This window comes from Myiozetetes cayanensis, unplaced genomic scaffold (assembly GCF_022539395.1).
Source record: "Myiozetetes cayanensis isolate MyiCay16 unplaced genomic scaffold, myiCay2020 scf9, whole genome shotgun sequence".
NCBI classification, from domain to species: domain Eukaryota; kingdom Metazoa; phylum Chordata; class Aves; order Passeriformes; family Tyrannidae; genus Myiozetetes; species Myiozetetes cayanensis.
The window spans coordinates 12,788,202-12,810,563 of NW_026088185.1; the positions used below are offsets into that span (position 1 = coordinate 12,788,202).

General features: G+C 39.2%; 1 protein-coding gene across 4 annotated transcripts in view; it reads right to left on the reverse strand.

The window, feature by feature from the left end:
* Positions 1–22,362, reverse strand: part of PARD3B (par-3 family cell polarity regulator beta) — a 402,616-nt gene that overhangs the window by 281,689 nt on the left and 98,565 nt on the right. For all 4 annotated transcript variants that reach the window (XM_050340097.1, XM_050340096.1, XM_050340094.1 and 1 more), the window contains exon 3: positions 3,555–3,723. In XM_050340097.1, coding sequence (XP_050196054.1) covers positions 3,555–3,723 — 169 coding nt within the window. The remainder of the gene's footprint in view (positions 1–3,554; positions 3,724–22,362) is intronic.

Here is a 22,362-nt window from a genome sequence, read left to right on the forward strand (position 1 = left end):
AAGTCTTAAGATTTTTTTCTTAAATTAAATATAAGAACACAAAGTTTCACCTGTTCAAGAACAGAGTTAGCTTTAAAAGCAGAGAAGTGTTCATTTCAAGGAAAACAAAACAAATGGCTGAATAATTCCCTGAACTGAGATATATACTATGTATTGAGACAGTAATTTGATAGTAAGTAAAATAAACTTTTTTTTTTTTGCCAGTATGTGGAAGCAATGTAAAATACAAGGTTATTTCAGCTTTGAATCAAACATAAAATTGCTTTTAATCTGGCTCACTTTCCAACTCATACGTGATAATGCATGGGAGAAATAAAGGGTAGCCAACTACACCATAGAAAATCCATGATTTCAGACAGTCAAGTTGATCAGTATTGTTAAGTATCAACCAGGAAAAACACACAACCAAACCAAACCAAACAAAAAAAAATCAACAACAAATAAGTAACAATCTAATAGGAAAAAAAAATCTCCATCTCTATCTAGCCACTAAAGGCTTTAACTTAACCAGAGCAAATACACAATTCATAAAAAATAAAAAAGTTTCAAGGCAGTACCTCAAGTGCCTTTTCTAAAACTGGTGCCAATTCCCTCATGCCTGTCAACAGTGTTTAGTTTTAGGTGCTTATTAAGCATCAAGCACTACGTATTCTCCAAGCAGAGCACTGAACACTGTATCTATATAAAACTCTGGATCTGGTTTCACTAACTACAAAACATCCAACAGAATTTAACAGGCAAATTGCTCCGCAATCTGACAATTCCTATAACAACGGATCCCCTGCATTGCTTACCGAAAGGCATTTGGGAAAAACACTCCGAAAGGTAAGCACATGACAGTTCTTGAAGCACAGCTCTACCATGGAAAGCAACACTTACTTACTGCATATATATTCAATCACATCCTTGTTCCCAAAATAACAACGGCTTTATAAATTAATATTATTTATTTCTGCTAGCAAGTGGGAGTCAATTCAATAATTAGATAGGAAGCCAGACTACTGTGGTTCATGCATCAATGATATTGATGCAACCAAATTGTCCTTCTATTTCTTCATTTACTTTTCAATTTGCCTCTAATGGAAATAGGGACATAATTTAAGGTCTAAAGGCAAAAATTAAGTTCACAGAACTGTAAACCATGATGTAAAATCTAGAAGAGAAAACAATTACATTTCCCAGTACAAACTGAGATATGGGACTAAAAAGTAGTAAATTTTAGGTTTACCTTTTAAAATAAACCAATCTGAAACAAAACTGATGAGACAAACACATTACATTTATGTCCTCCTTTTTTTAGGAAGCAAGCACCCATTCTAACTTCAAATATATGTTAGTATTGCACTGAAAACAAAATAGAACCCTTCTCATGTTATAGTTTGCTGCCTTTATGCTCTATAGTAGAAGGATTTTATAAATGCTATGAAATTAACTATGTGGTAGCTTACTGGTGAGCTCAAGACCTTGAGCACTTAACTGCTTTACATAAAATTGTGTGAGGCTGAAGTACTCTTCTCTTCAACCCTCCACTTATGTTCAACAGTATGCTAGACAAACCACCTTTTTTTTTTTTTTTAATAGTACTCAGAGGTATTTGGAGAACAATCTCTACTTTCTGAAACGTGCTAAAATGTGATAACAGTGTTACTTAAAAATACGCAATAAATGGAAGTGGCAAACCTCTCAATCATCAAACCTAGAGCTACAAACTTTTCCACACCTCATGCTTACCAAAACCACAGCCAAATACACACGTCAATAATGCCTTGTCTCAAGATTTTTACTTATGAGAAATTCCTGTATGTCATTAAACATAGAAAAAGATTCTTCTATTCTAGAACATAGAAAAAAACAGATGTGATCCCTTAACACAGAAATTTTACTCTAAAAATTCTCATGCAGCTTGAATTTCAGGATTTTCTACATCAGGCACAAAAATTAGCACAGTCTTCTGTTAGAAGTTAAGCTACACAGCCTCATCCAGTGAGCTTCAGTAGAAATTTTGTTCTAGCTAGCTTCTTTTGTTAATTAGCCTTTTCCTTTAAAAATATAATTAAAAATAGACAAGTGGCCATTCCATTGCTCAAGTTGTAACCAGACCGTGAGAGTAGCACAACTAGAGATAGTACTTCTATCCTTACCCCCCGAGGTTTTACTGCACACCGTTCGGAGGCTGCCAGCGGCACTCAGGAATACGGGGTGAGCTGGGAGATGGGCTCTGGTGGAATGCAGAGAAGGCTCTCCTGAGCATTATTCATTTCCTCAATGCTGTTTTACAGGCAAACTGTAAGAGCATTCACCTTCAGTCTGGTTTTGAAAGCTTCTGTATCTAGTGCTTAGGTGACAGCTTAGCCTACTTTCAATCCAAGCAAGTATTTCAAACTGCTTTGTGTTCAACATACAAGACTCTAGCTCTTTATAATTGGAAACCAGTGTTTGAACTCCTGGCCTTCCAGGCACACTTAAACAACACAGGGGACCAGAGCTGTAACAGTTCATGTAGTACTCTCTGATGTAAGAGGGAATTAAGCAGAAGCCTTTCTTAATGACAGCCTGCTCACTTGTAAGTGAGAAAGGCAAACAGACCCAGATATACAACTTCTTCAAAGGCAAAGAGCTGAACTGCTTGCAACCAGCATCTCCTCCTTTCCACCTCCCACCCCCAAAACACGGCTCTAGCTCAGGTAATCAGTAAAAGTATTTGCACACAGCAGTTTTCCACTCATTGAACCCAGGTTCATCAACAAAAATGCTGGGGTTTTTTTTTCAATTACTTTGTTATTTGAAAATCCATTGCACAGGTTTCATCTCGTGCACTCTTACAATATTACAATGAAGGACTGTCAGCAACCTACCCAGTCAAAGAAGGGAGAAAATAAAGAGACCCCAGCTGTATGGATGGGCAGAACATACAGCAGGATACAAGGCTCAGGTGCAAAACTGCCATGCTCAGCTGCAGTCCATGTGGTTCAAAAGCCCAACTCTCATCATTACAGAATCGCAGAATATGGTGAGTTGGAAGGGACCCACAAGGATCATAAAGTACAGCAGTTGATCCTGCACAGAATCATCCCCTTGAGTCACACTATGTGTCTGGAATATTGTCCAAACGCTTCTCAAACTCTGGCAGGTTTGGTGCTGTGACCACTGCCTTGGGGAGCCTGTTCAGTGCCCAACCACCCTCTGGGGGAAGAACCTTTTTCTAATATCCAACCTAAACCTCCCCTGGCACAACCTCAGGCCCTTGCCTCAGCTCCTGTCACTGGTCACCACAGAGAAGAGATCAGTGCCTGCCCCTCCTCTTCCCCTCACAAGGAAGTTGTAACTGCAGAGAGGTCTTCCATCAGTCTCCTCCTCTCCGGGTCAAAAGACCAAGTAACCTCAGACACTCCCCATATGGCTTCCCCTGAAGGCCCTTTGCTGAATTATCTTCACTGAATTGCAAGGGAGACAATGGGATGCTAAAAAACCCACAACATTTAAATACATAAAATCAGACTACAAACATCCACAGAAAAAAAAAGGAAAAAAATAACCATCTAAGATATACATACCCAGTTTTAGGGCAGAAGGAGTCACTTCAATCTCACCAATGGGCTGAAAGGCCGCCAGCTGAGTCGCCACCTCCGTCTCAAAAGAGTCTGGGCTGTTTCTGTCTGTCAAATTGCCATTGGTGCCATCAGTCTTATGGTGAGTTTCTTGTTCGTCATAAACAGCAATCAGCTATCAAAACAAAAGATAATACAGTTTGTATATTTAAAGTATTCCCAGTCTTCACTCCTTTAAAAAAAAAAAAAAAAATCAAACTTATCCTTCCTTTTGAGTACAAAAATAAAGATGTTATTTCAGAACAGCTAACAACCAACATACAGATTCCAAAAAGCATGCACTTTTCTGTTTAGACGTATGATTTCAATATAACTAAAGTATATACTTCACACTGCCCTGTGCTGACATGCATTTCTCAGAGTTAGCATGCTACCATTAGTGAGCATTTTACATTATTCCAAAACACTTGCAGATGAACATGCTTAAAAACACAGAACAGCATTTAATTCTTGGAGGTAGAGGGTGTTATTATTCTAAAAAAATTTAGTGCTACTGACTGACAGGCTGCACAAAGGTAGCACAACCACAGAAGCTGTACTAAGAGAGCAGATGCACGTTTTATTTATAAGAACATAATAATTACGTTCCAAGGACAAGACACATCCAGCACAATGACAGAGTGTGAAGTCTCTCTAGTTGTCCAACCTACGCCTCTGTAAGGATGAGTTTCTTGGTCCAGCTATGTACACATACACCTGCCTGCACTTCTCTACCCACCGTGCATCTATCACTTCCTCCCATTCTCTCCTGCAAGCTTACACCAGGTACGCTGTTTCCAAAAACTGTGCCTCAGTCCCTGACTCTTCCACCACTTCAGAAACACAGGAAGGTCAAGAGTAAGCAGTGACAGACTGCAAAGTCTGATGTCCAAGGTCACACTAATGTGGACATGAAAATGATAAAAATCACCAGAATGCTTACTTTTTGCCTCAGCTAACCTGGCCTTTCCTAAGGATCTTCCTTTTGGTTCCTATTGATACAAAGTGATCAGACAATGTGCATGCAGCTTCATCAAGGAGGGACTCACATACATATGGCTGGGTGTGTATTGTGTTACAATTCCAGGAAAACTGTTAAGTGTGTAACAGCTCTGGGAAAACAAAACAAAATTATTAATTCCCTATGAATCTAAATGAAGTAGAAGACATGCTGGTCTCAACCAACAGGACACTTGGTACCCCAGAACTCTCTCCAAAACCAGAGGAGCTAAGAGCAACATTCTTCCTATGCCATCACCTGACATGACGTAGTTCTTGTGCCTAATAATCACTGTACATATTTTTTCATCCTAAGGTGCTCATTTATTTTACTTTTTCTGAACTCCTTCAGATTATTCTAATATTTTTCTCCACTAATCATGAAAAATGCCACAATGCAAAAAACTGGTTAGGCAGTGTCAAGATATACACAGAAACAAGTTTAAAGGATCGATTTACTACTTTTTATCTCTGTGTTATTTTAAGGTATGCATACACACGCTTTCTATAAAAATATTAGTACATCAAATCTCCTCTGACACTTCCAAGAAGTGTCAACAATTATAGCCTATGGAAAACAGTATACTGAAACACACAGACAAACGTTTAAATAAACTCATTTGCCCAAGGGAAGAAATGAATGTATGAGAGGGAAAAGAAAAGAAAAATCCTGAAGTGCTTCTAAGGAAGAAACTGACATTTTCAGGTCTTCCACTCATTTATAATTTGGTTGCTAGAAATGTGTCAGCTCATATTTACCAGTGCACATTTCAGAGACACACAGAACCCCTTAAATAATTACGTAGAAAACTTGCTCTCTTTTTCCATATGGAGCCTGTTTCCTTTCCATGGCCTTCTAGCTTCTACAACATACAATTTGATTTTTATTTGTCCAAAGCATAGAGGAAAGATTAATTCCAGTAACAAGGATAACTCTTTGTGCCTTAGTCCTGCATAACAGGGTAACTACCCAAGTGTTCCCTCTGCATTCATCATCACCAGGTCATCATTATGCCCCACAACTACATACAGCCAAAAAGCCTAACTTAGATCCGGACACCAACAGACCACAGTGACTTTTCTTCAGTACCAGGGAAAAAAACCAAACCAAACCAAACCAACAAAAAACCCTACCCTATGATGTCTTTCATTTGTTTCTGAAATGACTATTCATGTTATTATGGAAGTCCATCCTGATTCACTAAGTTCCACAACCATTGTCCACCAAACTGTTTGCTTTCTCTGCCTCACTTTTGCTGAGGAAGTTTAAGTTCTAAGAAAGAGGCTGTTACTAATAAAAAGGAAACTGGAGATTTTGTAGGACCCTGGCACTGAAAGCACTTTAGGTAGTAGCAGGATACAAAGTTCACTTGAGCATTTGCAATGTAAAACAGAATAAATGGGGCTCAGCTGTGATTTGATGGGAACAAACAACTGAATTCCTCAACTAAACTGAGTTTGCCCTTGGTTTCACACCCTAGCATATTAAATGCTGCATTACATTGGAATACTCTGAGCTTACTGCCCCAGGATGTTGCAAAGATGGAAAGGAGTAACTGGTTAAAAAAAAAAAAAATCAGCAAGAACTGTTAAATGGAAACATGCAAGCACTACCTCAGCCTCAGAAGCCCCCAAAACATGTAGCAGTAAAAATCAAAAAGGTAAACCAGGAGGAACTGATGCTAAAAGCACCCTATTTCTATGCACTTTCTGGGAGTATTTTCCACGGGTTGTGGGCAGAGAGCAGAGCAGCAGTGTGGCCCTGCACTGCCCCACTGCAGGCTCACCTACCACGGGACACTATTTGCATACTACAGTTTCTAAGCACTGTACTTTTCTGTAGTCTCCCTGAGTTCGAATGAATCCTTAGCAAAAATGATAATATAAAATGATTTTGACAGGCAAGTCAGGTCTCGGGCTCCTGACAGCTGTAAGGTATGGCAGCTTACCTCCGGCCAGCCCCAAGAGACCGACTGCGTCATGGCCCTATCTCAGCCATTTCCCTGGATCCCCGCATGGCTGCTCCTCACCTTGGTGCATCCCACCACCTTCCCAGGGCTGGTGGTCACATCCCCACTGTTCCTTTCCAAGGGCCCCTAAGGGAGGGCAGGGACGGGGCGGGCGCTGCCCCTGAGGGCGCCCTGAGGGCTGAGGGAGTCCTGCGTTTGAAGGTCCCGCTCCACACGGGACTCAGGGCATGAGTGGGCACCCACCCCACCTGCTGAGGGCTCAGGTTAAAATAAAGTTTCAATTGCAACAACAATGTCCTCTTGTCAGAGAGGTCCCTGGAGCACCTGCCCTGGTGTTGGGTGACACTGCCCAAGAGCTAAAAGGCTACAAGTTAAACACCTGGTCACAGGCTGGGTTCAGGCAAACTGAGGGGCAGAAATCACACTGCCCAAAAGAGGGTAAAATGACCAGGTCTTCTCCTGCCTAATTATATGGAAGGATTGTAAGCGGTTTGATGATTGTGGCAGCTCTGCAGCTTAAAGTACTGTCACTTACATTCACTGATCAAGAAGGTTCAGTGGATGGAGACCCACCGGCTCCACTCCCCCTGCAGCAGAGGCATGAGAAGAAGACACCTCTGCCACTGCTCCCCTTCCCAACCATACCCACACCAGGGATCTGTTTCCACACTGCAAGCCGGAGCAGGGAGGGCACAGGTGCAAGCCAACATCCGCAATGCAGCCTGGCAAAGGCAAGGAAGAAGAGACCATCTGAGCCAGACTACGTAGGCCTGACACCCGCCTGACAGCGGGGAAGTCTCTTACTGCTGTCATCCTGTGAGCGACTCCTGTGAGAAGCTGCAGTTGCCTAGCCTACACCCAGCCACTATTTTGACAGATTACAAAACCCAAAGAAAATGTATTTCTTCACAGTATGGAACACACCAGTAATTAAGTACCATGATCTAGAGTTTTTTGCAGAGTGTGGAAGGGAGACGCTACAGTACTGCATGTGGAGGTAGCAAAGGTGCAATGTCTTTCTTCTCCAATGAAATAAACAGGCATTTGTTTTCTAAAATGTTTATTTGGGACATAACTCCTGCAGGAGCATCTTATCAGTAGCAAATCTAACTTAAACACACTGCTAATCAATCAAAGTATTATAAATATCTGCTTCAGCCTTTCAAAGAGAATGAATACAATTAAGTTTATGCAAATCAACTACTCAAAAATAATTGTCATAATTGACTTCTCATTTCCAGTATGGAAAATTCTTTAATTGGAACAGACTGCCGAACTCTTCTGATTGAAAAGAATTTCAGGACGCATTAAGAAACCCCCACAAACATATCATGAAAACAGCAACACTAGTTTACTCTTTACCAGTTCAATATTTACAAATACTGAGAGTTCAGTAGGTCAGCTGATTTTTTGTGGGTTTTTTTTTAAACACACCAAAATACTACTGTAGATATTTGTAAACTGTATAAGTTATGCAGTTTTGTACACTTGCTTTAGTCCAGCATCTCCTTTTTTAAAGCTTATTAAAAGAACACAAATATTTACTGCGAAAGACATGTATGTATTTCTGTATAGGTGAAATGGTTCTACCTCAGTATTACTGCAATCTCTTATAACATCCCACCAGTTACCTAGAAAATCAAAATAAATAAAATATCAGAATTTAGCACTTGTCTGTCACTTTTGATTACTAAACTCTTTCCTACCAATGCTGACGTAATCACAACACAAGGCAGCAATAATGAACACTTCTACTTTATTAGCATTTTTGTTGCTTTTAAGTGGCATCTTACTACAAGACACTGTAATACAGCCAAATTTAAACTTTGCACGATGCCCTATGCCACAGCCCTTTCAGTAGTTTAATGATATTTCAATTGCAGAGCTTGCAGAAAAGTAAAACAAGATTATGTAAAATGTCTCTATTCCCAAACAGAGAGCAAGACACACATTCCATTAAGATCAACCCTCATAAACAAATAGGTGGGTAAATACTAATAGCAGACAATGATGTTACTGACTGAAAGGGACTGAGCACGAGGCAGCAGTGTGTTTTACCCTGGGGAACTACTGCATTTACTGTACTAAATATATATATATATTTTTCAATCTTTCATTTCAAAAATCCCCATGAGAAAAAGGATTCCCTTACCCCTGCTCCCATGAGGAATGTTACATTTTCCAGGGGCCTCTCAGTCCTTCCAAAACTCACTGCACACACCCTGCACACCCAAGGTGCAGCAGCCTTGCTGTCACTCTGCCTGCAGCAGCTGCAGACCGTGTTGGAGCGCGGGGCTCGCAGGCGAACACACTTCCCGTGTGCTCAGACAGGCACCATTCCCACAAGAAGCAGCAAAAAGAAGTCCTTCCAAATTCAGAATGAAGCAGTTTTGTTTTAGTGCTTGCTAATTAAGTTCAATTAGATATGAACAACTTCATGGAGTTTCCAAATTTCAAAGAAAAACATCCTCACCTTTGAACATTACAGATCTTGCTTTAAGGCACCTGTTTGTTAAGCCAAAACCATCTGATTTTACATTGCCCTATAGATCATTTTAAGAAAAAAGGTTTCATAATTATTTCCCTTCAAACTACACTTCTGACAACTAGATTACTGTTAATAAGGTTAAAACCTGTATATTTTACTAGCTTTTCTGTACTGAATTAGAAAATAGACACCACTATTTCTTTTCTGACCCCAAACACCAGGCATATACACAAAGCACTAAGGAAGAAATGTCAAAATAAAAGCTTGTTTGCAATTGAATTAATCGGTTTTCAATTACTGTTACGATAAAATCACTAAGAGAAGTTCTCAGTCACAGGATAGCATCAGTGCATGATTGAAAAGATGCAATTTTCCACAGCTAAAATTATATAGTCAGAAACAAAAAGGAATTAAATGCTTGACTTGTATTAAATTTTTCATTAGGCTGGACAGAAATTTTTGCTCAAGTCTTTTTCATTTTTCACTTTTATCTACATTCTTCTCTCACTTATGGACAACTGAAAGTAGTAAAATTGTGGGTTTCTTCCAGATATATTTGTTTCCTGTTCAGATAATCCCTATCCATGACTTCAAATGCTTACTTGGGAAACAAGGCTGTTTATTTTAACCATATCTTTACTTCTGATGGCCAGTGCTCCTGATTCCTGTGGGAGTGATTGTTAGTTGCTTATGAAATAATGCAGCTAAAAAAATTCTCCCTTTTGGGGGTTCATTAATAAAGACTTTTCACAGAAAGCACCTGCATTTTAAACAAAGAGCTGTCAGGAGGGGTGAATGAAAAGCTTGGTGACTATTTCATTGAACTTCATGACATAAGGAAAATGTCTCAAGCTAGAGCACAAACTGATGTTCACCACAGTATCACATTACCTTGTTCTCTGGTCACTCAGTCTGGGGTCTATAGGACTAATCTTGTATTTATCCCTACACACACATGACCAAGAGGCAGGACACACTATATATGACACACTGATACCAGAGTACAGCAGTGTTCAAAATAACATTTTAAAAAAATTTATAAGATCAAAACTTCACTTGTCCTCAGGTGCTTGCACATGCAAACAACCAGACACAGATGGAAAAGGGCTGCAGTCGATAGCAGCCTACATATGACTAATGCAAAAAGGGAAAAGGGATCAAGGGATGCTTTCCTGGGTTTTTTTCCCCTCCTTTCTATCAGCCACTTTCCCTTTTCAGTTCTATGTTTGGCAGGGACAGTTCTATACTCCAGCCATCTAAGACACTCAAGCACAAGCACCAACAAAAGGCAAGGGCAAGGTTACCTCTTAGCCTGCAGTTTGCACCAGGCCATCTTAAGTTCAAAGTCGGGCACCTACTTTGAGGCTGCTGTGGCCCAACTTTCCTCTTTCCCCAACCAACAGTGCTACAACACCCACCCATGGTGGGGCAGTTCAGGGAACTAAAGCAGGAAGAAAAGCAACTCTCCATCTCCAGCTGCTTCAGCTCTGTGAACCACACAAAGCAAATTTCTGTCAACACATCATTGAGTTAATGTTTCCTTAGACTACCACTGCCTGTAATCTTGCAGTAGTGACTGATCTCTGTCTCCTCTAACAAAGCTGGGCCAATGTCTGAGCCCCCACTCCCACGCCAGCACACCCGAGCGCTGTGCGCGTGTCACCAAGCGTGAACACAACAGCAGGAACATTTCTGCAATTCTTTCAAGGAGTTCACCTTCCTAACAGAAACTCTTCTACAGGCACAAGTGATACTTTGAATTTATGCCCATGAGGGGACAAGTAGATTTTACATCAAGGCAAAGATGACTTGAGAGTAAAAGGTACCATATGTTGAAACAAAAAAAACTTCACGAAGTCACTGTGAAAGCTGCTTCAGAACTCCACAAACTAATTAACGCAAAATCAGATTTTATATATTACTTATGAAAAAATCCTGTTCAAATGGTTAAAAGATGAAAGACTGGTAACAGTGCAACATCGACAGAACTACGGTAATTAGGGTACCTCAAAAATGGATGAAAGTGTTATTTAATTTTTCAATTTAAAGCTTTCCTGGAGCTCTACAACCTTTCTTCAGCATTCTTTCAAGGTATTCTGGTATATACTGATAAGTATTTGAAATGGTATTCTTACATAATAGTATGCCTTGGAATTCCTTTCACTTAAAGGCTGTCAAGGAAAAATACCAATATACACACCATATGGCAATCCTTCCTTCACACCTACATATGAAAACAAATTACAGATACATTACATGAAAGCTATGGTGATTAGCTCATCTTGTTTACCTACATGCCAAAACGACATACACCAAAGTATCTTCCCAAAGACCGTCTGACACTTTTCCTATCCTTATTATTCAAAACTCTTTTTTAGTACTGTCCAAAAGCAGCCAGTACAAACATTGGTAGCCTCTGCTCTCAAAAGTTTCCAAGGACACAAGGAAAATATTAAATTGGAAGAGATACACCATGCCTAGGAGACCAGACCCTGCTCAAGCCCCAGCTCTTCCAGGGGGAAGGGAAAGGAGTTTTTGAAAGGTCATGGGAAAAAAAGGCAACAAAGAAACAAACAAACAAACAAAAACCCACATCACAAAAAACCCTAACAGAACAGCTACCTGATTGATGAGCCCTTCTATAATTCTTCCTGTCCAACCTATTCCTCCGTGGGCACACGTGACTGTACTTTAAACAATGCAGCTGATTGGGTACTTAACATTGATATTTGTGGCAAAGTTTGATGAGCCCTTCAAGCATGACTGAGATGTAATTTTTTAAGCCACTTAGTAACTACTTGAGAGCTGTTATGGAGATCCATAGTACAATACAGACATTCCTTGAGGGTTGACTCTGGGTAGCTTCCCTGGCAGATATAAATGCTAGTGCTAAAATGTCAAGGATTTATAATTATGATGGCGGATGCATAAAACACATAAAACAAGCCTTATTAGGGTTGATTGAAGTAAATATACCAAAGGACATTTCTCCTTTCTTCTGTAAAAGATTCATGTTCAATGCTATTTGTAACCTGTCACACTCATTATGTTTTCATGTGAAATAGCTTCTGAGTTTCGCTAGATAACAAATGCCCTTTGCTTTTTTTCTTCCTCTATCCAAGTGAAAAAAACAAATACAAGGAGGACTGCAAGACTGATTATTTCCTTTCTGCTTAACTTGAAACCAAGTACTTTCACCTATATGGACTTCACAGAAGATGAGCTAATTTAGGAGAGTCCACTTAAAATGCCACTATAAAAATGTAGATAATTAATATGAAAGACGGCATTACTTACTAGAACCGTGCTTGTCAAATGCACTTATTGTAATCAGGCACTGAAAAGGAAAAATTTACTGTGCCATGAAATAAGACAGTCTATACTTAGAAATGAAAGTGACATCTTAGTTACTATATTGTGGGTAAGCAGCAATAGGTGTTCACTCTCATAACATGAATTATAGCAATTTCATAATAGGAATTATCATACCTTAGAATACTACTTCAATCCTAAATTATCAGCTTAGTTACACAACATGACAAAACCCACCTGACAGAACAAGCATCCTTGTTGAACAGAGAACCCACATCACCACTGGATACTCCAAGCCACACATGGTGGTGAAGTGAGGCAGATGGGTGGAAAGCCAAATGAAGAGAACTCAAACTGCTCCCAGCTCCTACTGCAGCACAGGCATTCCCACTCCCACTTTTAGCAGGCACCTTGCCTGCCATTCACTTGTCCACCATCGATCTCTTCTCCCCACCTTCTCACACCTTTCTAGATGCTTTTGAAGTCCTGGGAAAGCTGATGGATTATAAAAGCACAGACTGTTGGGCAGTCCTGATTAAAGGCATAAATAAATGCTTAAGGGAACTGCTGCTGAGCATTTCATCAGAAGAAGAAAACTGAGCAGCTCTTGGATTCAAAGTTTCTTCATTGTTGGGGCATTTTAACCGGTTTTCTAAGGATCTCAAAGCAGGGACAAGCAAGCATCAATCCAGCCACGTGTGAGATGGCAGCAGACATGTGGCTTCACACTTGCTAGCACCCACAGCACCCTCGGTCTTCCTTTCCCACTCCCCTCATACCCTGTGTATACTCTTCAGCACATCCACATGCATGCTTGCAAACTCTCCCAAAATTCCCACAAATTATCTGATCATGAGGATGCCATTTAAGGTGGCTCAAACATTTCACAGCTTTGTATAAAACAGGCAGAAGCTGATTATGAAGTTTTGAGCCTCCTTAGCTATAAATGCTTGAGGAAAACAATGCCCTTCAGTACACTGCCAGATGTACTTGCAGTACCAACAATTTTTACTTGTTCTTACTTTGCCCTTCTAGTGTCTCAGCTGCACATAATGAATACTAAATTTAGGGAAGCAGAGTCCTCCGAGGTAGGTTGCTAACCTATTGGATTACAGAGACAAGCGAAAATCCTCAGAAATTTAAACCAAAGTAAACTGCAGTGAAGAGACATTAAAGCATTTCAAGTAAGACCAGAGGGTATAATGGAAATTCTTAGGAATTTGCATGGCACTCTAGGCAATCATTTATGATGTTAAAAAACCAATTTGTGTTAAGCACTTCAACCTTCATATATTTTCCAGATTCCCGTCTAATAAGTAGGGTCTACAGAATAACTTAGGTTGGAAGAATCCTCTGGAAGTCACTGGTCCACTCTTTCACTCAAAGGAGGGCCATGCTGGCACTTGGCTCAAACTTTAAAGCGGGCTCAGGTTGCTCAGAGGCTGACCCAGTTATGTGCATCTCTAAGGATGTGGATTTTACCAGTATCTGGGCATCTGTTCCAGTTCCTTGTAGTGCAATAACAAAGTTTCTCATATCTTAATAGGATCTTCCTTGTGACCCCTAATGCCCATTTACTCTTGTTTTCTCACTGTGGACTTTCAAGAAGGTAGGGTGTAGTCTCCTCCACACTCTCCCAGTAAGTAGTTGTAAACAGCAACAAGATCCCCTTTATCCTATGAAGGTCACTCACCTTTTCTCCCCAAGTCACGTGTTCAACCCCTGACCTGGTTGGTGGCCCTGTGCTGAGCTTGCTCCAAGTATGTCAATGTCTTTCTTGCATCAAAGGAGACACAGCTGTCCAGCTGTGGCCTCACAAGTGCCAAACAGACAAAATTGCTTTCCTTGGCTACTGTCTTGAGTGTGCATTTAGCCTTCCTAGATATAAAGCCAAGACAAACCCAGATCAACTTCTACCAAGTTTTATTTTCCCTCTCTCTCACTGATCTGACAGCATTCACCATGTGCAAAAATAAGTTTTTGCTGTGGCCCCCATTACTCAGTGACAGCATATGAATTAGCTGTTTATTCGCATTTAAACAGCTATGATCTTTTTAGAGGACATTATAGGATGGGGCAATGAAACTTCAGAAGTACCAAAAAAAAGCAGCACAAAAATACTTGAATTGTAAAACCCATCAGAAAGTGTAAAACCATCTGTACAGCATAGCACACACAACAACTTCCATTAGCACAGACAGGCTTGATAAATCTTGGGATGTTGCCACACGTCATGCAGTTCTCACACTGTGTTTCTGTCTGTGCAGAAAAACATTTCAGTATTTACAACTGCCAAGAGTCCAATTCCTACTGATGCCTCGCTTAGTGAGACTGCATTATTTGCCCTGTCTCTGACAGTTTATATGTCAGGCTCTAGAAAGGCAAAAGTAAGCTTACAAAACTGGTTGTCACCTTGATGAGGAAAGGTCTGTCCCTAATGATAAACTAATGCTATCAGTCTCTCCCAGTTTATTATTAATTCTGTCAATAAACAGCATTCCTAGGCAGTTTCTAATGCATTATAATACAGCATGCACAGCCCTTTGAAAAAAATAGAAAACGAATCCCTTTTGCCTTTCACACAGTGACCACATTTTCAGAAATCATGACCTTATATGCTTCAGCAGTAGAAGCCAGTTGAGCTTGGTCTAGAGCAACCATGTTCCTAAAGCAAGTTCCTAAACATCATTGTCCTTTTATGCATAAAATTTGAGACCAAGGAAAGTGAGGGGAGAGAAATTTAACAGAAACACAACAGAAATGTCACCAAAATCCTCAGAATCTATTTACTAATTGGCTAATTCACACGGCTTGATTCATCATACTCATTAAAAGAAGACTACAAGTCAATCATTGTCACTCACAGAAGAACTGTGTTTTCTTTTTAAAGGCAAACCAGTTTAAGAACTCCACAACAACTACAAAGTTATGCTGTCCCAGAAGATCAGTAACATCCAAAATTGTGAAATATTCTGAAACTTTAGAAGCAGCATAGTGGTTCCAAACACTGCAGTTCCAGAAATATACATTCCAAAATGAACTACCAGAACAAGAGGACTAGAAAAAATTTATTTTGGCTTGACATCGTAATGCACCATTCCTGTGAAAACAATAAAACTAGAAGTAACATTCCTAGAGATAGTCACAGCTCTGGCAATAACAAAAAACCCTTCAGTGACAATTACTCATTTCAGCAATCAGTTCACAACAGACATCCTACTGCTGCCTTGCTCATTATATTCCTTAGAAGAACGATCTATGTATTATAAATTTTAGTCATTTTTTTACCCTAACATTAGCTGCCCACAGCATAATTTCATAGATAAGTTTCTTAAGTCCTTAGTAAACAAATTAAATGTTGACATCGTGTTCAAGATCCACACTAAAACTAAACATACTTTTGAGGTTTCCTGAGAGTTAAATTTCATATTTCAACTGTGAAGAGTGGCATTTGCAAAGCTGGCAGTAACAATGCATGTAAACATGGATGTTACGTGTACCTTGGACACGAATGTGTTTACAAGCAGACAAGATCTCACATAAATACCCTTCCAACACCCATGCATTGATACTTGTTATTCAAATATTAACACATCCTATTAAAACAGAATGCACAAGAAAAAAATAACCATAATTTGAAAAATTACAATACTAATACTGTTCTTGACCTTCCACAACAGTATAGGATCCAAAAAGTAAAACCAAAGTACATTTGCTGTGATTTTATAATTGCTCATTAGATGGATTTTGACACCAAACTCATTTCCAAGTCTGAATTTCAATACCCTATTAAGTACAGTGCTGAACGTTTACTTGATGCAAAGTTCCGTGTAACAGTTAGCTATAAAAATGGGGACTGCAAGTCTGACCTCTGAGCAGTGATTAAAATTATCTTAACATTTCTTAAGGACACTATCTTCTGTACAAAAAGCCTTGAAAGAAAAGGTAACTTTTCTGTTGTACTGAATACACTGCAAAACACTCAGCATTGTTTCCTACCTACGCTAATGAAACTAAAATTTTTTATTAAATAATACAAAACACTGAAGAATATATTTAACCAACATGTTGAATTCAATTAACAGATTGCTATTACTCCAAAGTACTGTTTTAATGGGATCTGAAGCTTTCTTTTTTGGGAAAAAATAATCATCATTCTTAGGGCATAGTTTAATTTTGATTACAGTAGTTTGAATATTCTGCAAAACAGTGATATGTCTTAGGAATAAACGACTTCAGACCATTCAGATCATTACTCAAATTTCAAATGTGGTTTTTCAGAGAGAAGCTTGTTCATCCATTTTCCACTCCTCATTACAAATTATAAGGGATCTATTCATAATGCAAAGCATTTCTATATAAAAAAAACCTCAAAGTAAACGATGTGCTCCACTTTCAAAAGTAAGCTAAACTACTCAATAAACAACATGATGGGAGAGGAGTAAAATACTTGCAGCTAACAGAAAATTCTCCTGAAATTTTTCATTGTCATGCATGTTCAAAATATTGAATATCACAGTCATCAAAACTGATGGCACACAGCTAGCTCAGTATTTTAGTCTCCTCCAGACAAATGGTCATGGCTATTCCCTGACCTACCCATGTTGAGGTCTCACCAGACCCTGTAAAGGAGAATTCATGTTTTCCCAGCTTTACTACTAGGACTTGAATGGATTCACAGTAGAATCGCATTTGCCTTCCTCACTGCCACATCACCCTGTTACCTGACATCATTCCAAGGGTCTGAAACACATGAATATTTGAGTTGGTAGAAAAAACCAACAATATTGATTCAGTTCTTCATTTACTTTTATGGAAGTTTTTTTTAACATTTTTCTTCCAGTGTGAGGAAAAAAACCCCAATACCCCATTATGAGAGTGACATTCTTGCTCCTCTGAAGCAGTTCCTGCATATGTACAGCTTTCTGTTCTTCTGTGGCTATACCACACGGAGCACTCAATCCCCTCCAGGTAAACATCATTTTCATAATGGTGCACTGCTCTTTGAGGCTTTCCAGGCTTTCGAGAACCCAAAGGGAAAAAGATTCCACAGAGCAAAATTCCAGACAAGTTACCAAATATATTCACTCTGCCTCAAATCCTTATCCTCCAGTCAAATTATTTTCTTTCCAAGTGAGAGTTTTTCCACAGTTAGCTGAAATCAAGTCTCAGGGGTTCCTATCCAATATAAGTTAAATAGCTTTTTATTAGCAACTCAGCAAACATGTACATTGAAGAATTCAACACTGGTCTTCAGGCAGGTCCCCAAAAACAACTTTACTCCTGATTTAAAGATCTGGGTACCCAGACTACTTTAAAAAAACCCAAAGCCAAACCAAAACAAAAAACCAACCAAACAAACCCCCACACACACATCCACAAGCCTACAAAAAGAAGAGAAACCAAACCAAAACAACATAAGACACACACACTGTAGCAAAGAATGGGAGCCACAGATGGCAAGCCCCAGGATGCCCACTATCCACTTTGACCCAAACTGGAGAGAGATGTTTAAGAGGAAAAAAAATGCCAATCCTTTCTCCTTTCTCTCACAGTTTTTAATCTAGAAGTTTTATCTGGGCACCACACAGTTTGAGGCTGCAGACTGGTGCCCAGGGGCCAGGTCCAGTCTGGTTGCTCTTACTGGGAGTTCCATGGTCTAACACCAGCATCATGCCCGAAGGGCATTTCCATCTGCCTCCCTCAAAAGATCCACACCCAGAAGTGCACTCTCCACATCTTCCCTGCACAGAGCTCCAGGGATTTCAGAAAAGCTGAAGAACAGAAAACAACAGAAGTTAATCTACTCCTCAGCGACATTACGCAACAGAGAAAAATCTGCCAAGTGTCTACTGCACGAAATACACACTCTGAACAGAAGTTCTAACCACTTTTGTGGTAAAAATTTATTTTTGCTCTTTGCTTTTTCCTATACATGATCTTTAGGCTACCTGGGAATAATGAAGTATTTATCAAAACGAAGTTTGCAGAGCTGTGCTTTCAAGTCTGCTGCATCCTCTTATCAGTAGTCTACCAATAACTACTTAGTCCTTGGCCACTTGACCTTCAGGGCTTCAGTACAGGGAAGAGAGGTAGGCTACTGCCTCAGCTGTAAGGTAATGCAAATTAGACTAAAAAGAGGTGTCAGAATTCCACAGACAATTCCTACCCTCCAGAGAAGTGCTCACAAGTAGCATGTTCCTGTGCAACATTTTAAGGAAACTCAGACTACTGAAGAGGGGAAAGCCTAGAGCTCACCACACAGAGCTGGAGTGTCCTCAACAGAGGACGTGACGAGCTACCAACAGCCATAGATGCCAATTCTTTGCCAAGAGTATATTCTCATTTCAGTTTATCTAGGCAATCCAATTCAATAGGAAGTACATTCAAAATGAAAAATCATCTGAGCACTGAAAAACAGGAAGCTCACTAGTCTGTCTGTCCTTCTCACAGCCTCTGAAAAACAACTAAACTCAAGAGCTGAGCACCATTAGCTCCAAGACCAGAGGGAACTGGTCCTGGAGCTCCTCCTGAAATTCCTCCTGGTCTCATCATCTTTATCAGCTCCATAGTCTATCACGCATCATCTGCAAACTGCTTCTGTCCAATATATCAGTGTTAAATGCAAAACTCTTCCCAATATGCATCCAGAATGTTTCCCATTTTTTCCTAACTAAAATTCATTTTAGTTCTCCGCAGTTTTAATTGAACTTCAATTACTAAAACTAGCTTGACACAAGCCATGAAGAAGAAATTAATAGTCTACTAAATAAGAACTGTCACTCAGCATTTCCTAAGCTAAATGTAAAAATTAAGACTGAATAAATGTATGCTAAGTATCATTGCATAAATATGCATATAATGCATTTTCCTCTTTTAAAAAAGCATTAAATTTAATGTAAAGACATTTAATTGCATATCAACATTTTAGTGATGATCAATCACTGAAAATCAATGATTCTTTTAAATAAATGCAGAAATATATTTAAGTCAAATCCAATTATATTTTTGTTTACTTTTCAATCACTTAGACTTCAGGCAATTCACTCTGTGGCTATGGTTAGGAAACAGGATCTCAGGACATAACCCAACTGACTATTAAGGCATTTTTTCCTTCTGCAATCAACACAGTTGTTATGCTGACAGTTAAATCAACTGGTCCCAAATTTCTCATCCAAAAATGCATCACTGAGGGTTTACCCACACTCAAATCTTTATACAGATTTTTTTCATGCCATTAAAATATTCCAATCCCATTAGAATGCAAATATAAAGGGGTAGAGAGAGCACGCATAATACCATTAACATTCAAAGATTTCTTGGTCCCCCATTATCAGATATTAATTCTCACATTAACTGATGCTTTGTTAAAAAAAAAAAAAAAAAAAGAACGAATCCATTAGCAGCTGCATTAAAAGCGAACAAAAGAGGCAACAACTGCTGATGTGATTATGCACCTAACCCCTTCTGAAAGTTCCCATATCCAAGAGCACCAAACACGGCGCTGCTTCAACTTTCATTACGTACCAGGGTTGTAAGTACATGTTACTGAAAAACAACCTTGACAGGGTTTCCCCCCCATACTGGTATTTTTAGCAAGCTTTGAATAACAATCTCTCATTTTTAACAAGCCTCTGGATGGTTTCCTTTATGGTCTTTTAAAGCCACATTATGGTACTTCTGGGGGGAAGAAGAAAAAATGCAGTTTTTTCACAAAAGGAGCATATTTCAGTTTCAACACAGTTTGCATTCTCTCTGTGGAGAGTGAGTACACTGTGAGTACAGAGTGAGTACACTGTGAGTACAAGACCCTCAAACCAGTACTATGTAAACAGAAGTCATGTAAATTCACAGCACATCTCTGTTGTGGCCATATTCCCACTCACACCTGCAGGAGTCTGCCATTAGTTTTCCTCATCTTGGACATGTGTTGACCAACTTAGTTAGTCCATAAATCTCCCTGAAACAAGGTCACCCAAAACATCAGCAGAAATGCCCTAACATGTACTGCACATCCAACCAGATCATAGTCCCACCAATATTCAGTAAGTTACTCAACTAGAATTTCCTCAGGTATTATTAAACAAGTTAAATATAAATAAATAAATATAAATAAAGAAAGAACACAAGTTAAATCATCATACCACTAATGGCAGGTGATTTATCTATATATTGTGGGTTCTTTCTTCCACATCATAGGAGCCCGAAGCCTACCAACTAGTTATAGCCCCTCTGAAAAGTCTGGCACTTCCACGATCGCCTCACAGATGTTCACATTACCAATTAATCATCACCACAGGGAGTCTCGGCACAGAGGCTAAGGGTTGAATATACTCACTTCAATCTTGCTTTGGAACCCTTTCAGTATTTTCCAAAACAAAACCAAAATATAAGTGAAAGAAACCAAAGAATTCACATCCACACTCAAGTATATTATGCAGCACAATGAACTGCCCTATAGCTGTGAGGTAAAATGATTTTAAGGTTCCACAGACCACCAGTTCTAGCTCCACTATCATTATATAGATTCAGATGCCTTTAACAAGGTAAGCTAATTATTCATGAAACTTAAAGTAAATACAAATACTGTTGAAGCATTCTGAAAAGGAACATGAAGTAATTACTTGCAGCTCTGCTAGTAAACAGGAATTATTTTGCATCGTATTAGTTTATTAAAAAAAAAAGAAAATGCATTGAATTAATGTAGTAGAAACAGTGTAGGACAATATGAAGAATTTCCCCCATGTTCTCAGTGGATGATCTATTAAAGTTATTAAATGTTTTCTATTTCCATGAATAAAAAATATGCCAAACAGCCACATTCCAATTCCTTAATTTTAAGTAAATCACCTAAATCCTTCATATCCAGAAAACTGCATTGGTTTTATTATGCTTATTTGTTGCTAACAGCACACTTTATCTATGCACTAACAATGCAAGGTCCCAAAAATAATCAAGTACAAGAAGTGTACTGTGTACACATGTGTGTATATATGTATTTAACAAAGACTTGTGAAGTGCAGCAGAATTATCATTCCTACTCCACCAACAGACATAAAAGCACAGTGAAGCTGATTTATCCAAGATAGAACAGGATATCCATGACAAACCTAGGAGTTAAGTCTACTTCTCTTAAGTCCCATGAAATCATCTTTTTTCCTCACTATAATTTTTTGTCAATAGCTCAAGTGTTTAATAAAATCATGATATTAATTTAATATACCAAAGAACCAGTGTGCTCTGTCAAATCACTTACCCATGACTGCCCACAAAACCAATGAAACATCTTGGAACTGAAGGTCCCTCTCCATGTCTTATCCAACAGGCCTCAACAGCCCTGCATAGGTCAACGTGAGCACCCCTACTGCAAAGAGCAGTAAGGAATTTTAACCTGTCCTTTTAAAAAAGGAAAGAATTTCAACATCATGGTCCATGTTGTTCGAAGCACACATAAGCACCCACCACATAAACAGAAAGGTATTTGAAATTAGAATTCTTTATTCAGGGTTTCAGGTGAAACTTCAGTTCTCAAGAACCCTGAGCTGTCACAGAATACACAAAACTGCCTGTTGTAAGAAATAACCTCATTAGAAACCCCCACCATGTAATGACTTGCACTTTAATTACTTGCCAAAATGCTTTATTGGAAGCATATATAGTCTGTCTGCATAGACATGCAAATATTGTTAAGCAGAATCCATGTGCTCCCCATAAAGCATGTTCTCCAACTTTGGATTTCTTTGTTTGTGTGGGAACAGAATTCCCATACCAAGAGATGGGAAGTTTAGAACTGCTGATTCACTCTGCAGAAGCTCTTACTCCTAACATCAGAATGTACTCCAAAATAAAGACACTCAGCCCCCACGCTCATATGCAGACAGTGCTGCTAGACAAAAAAATCCCAAATTGTCTCTGTGGCTGACAAGCATACTCTAGTCTGAATGTTTTCCTAAACTATACATTTCTCAAAATTCATCCATTTTATGACAGATCAACACTACAGCCT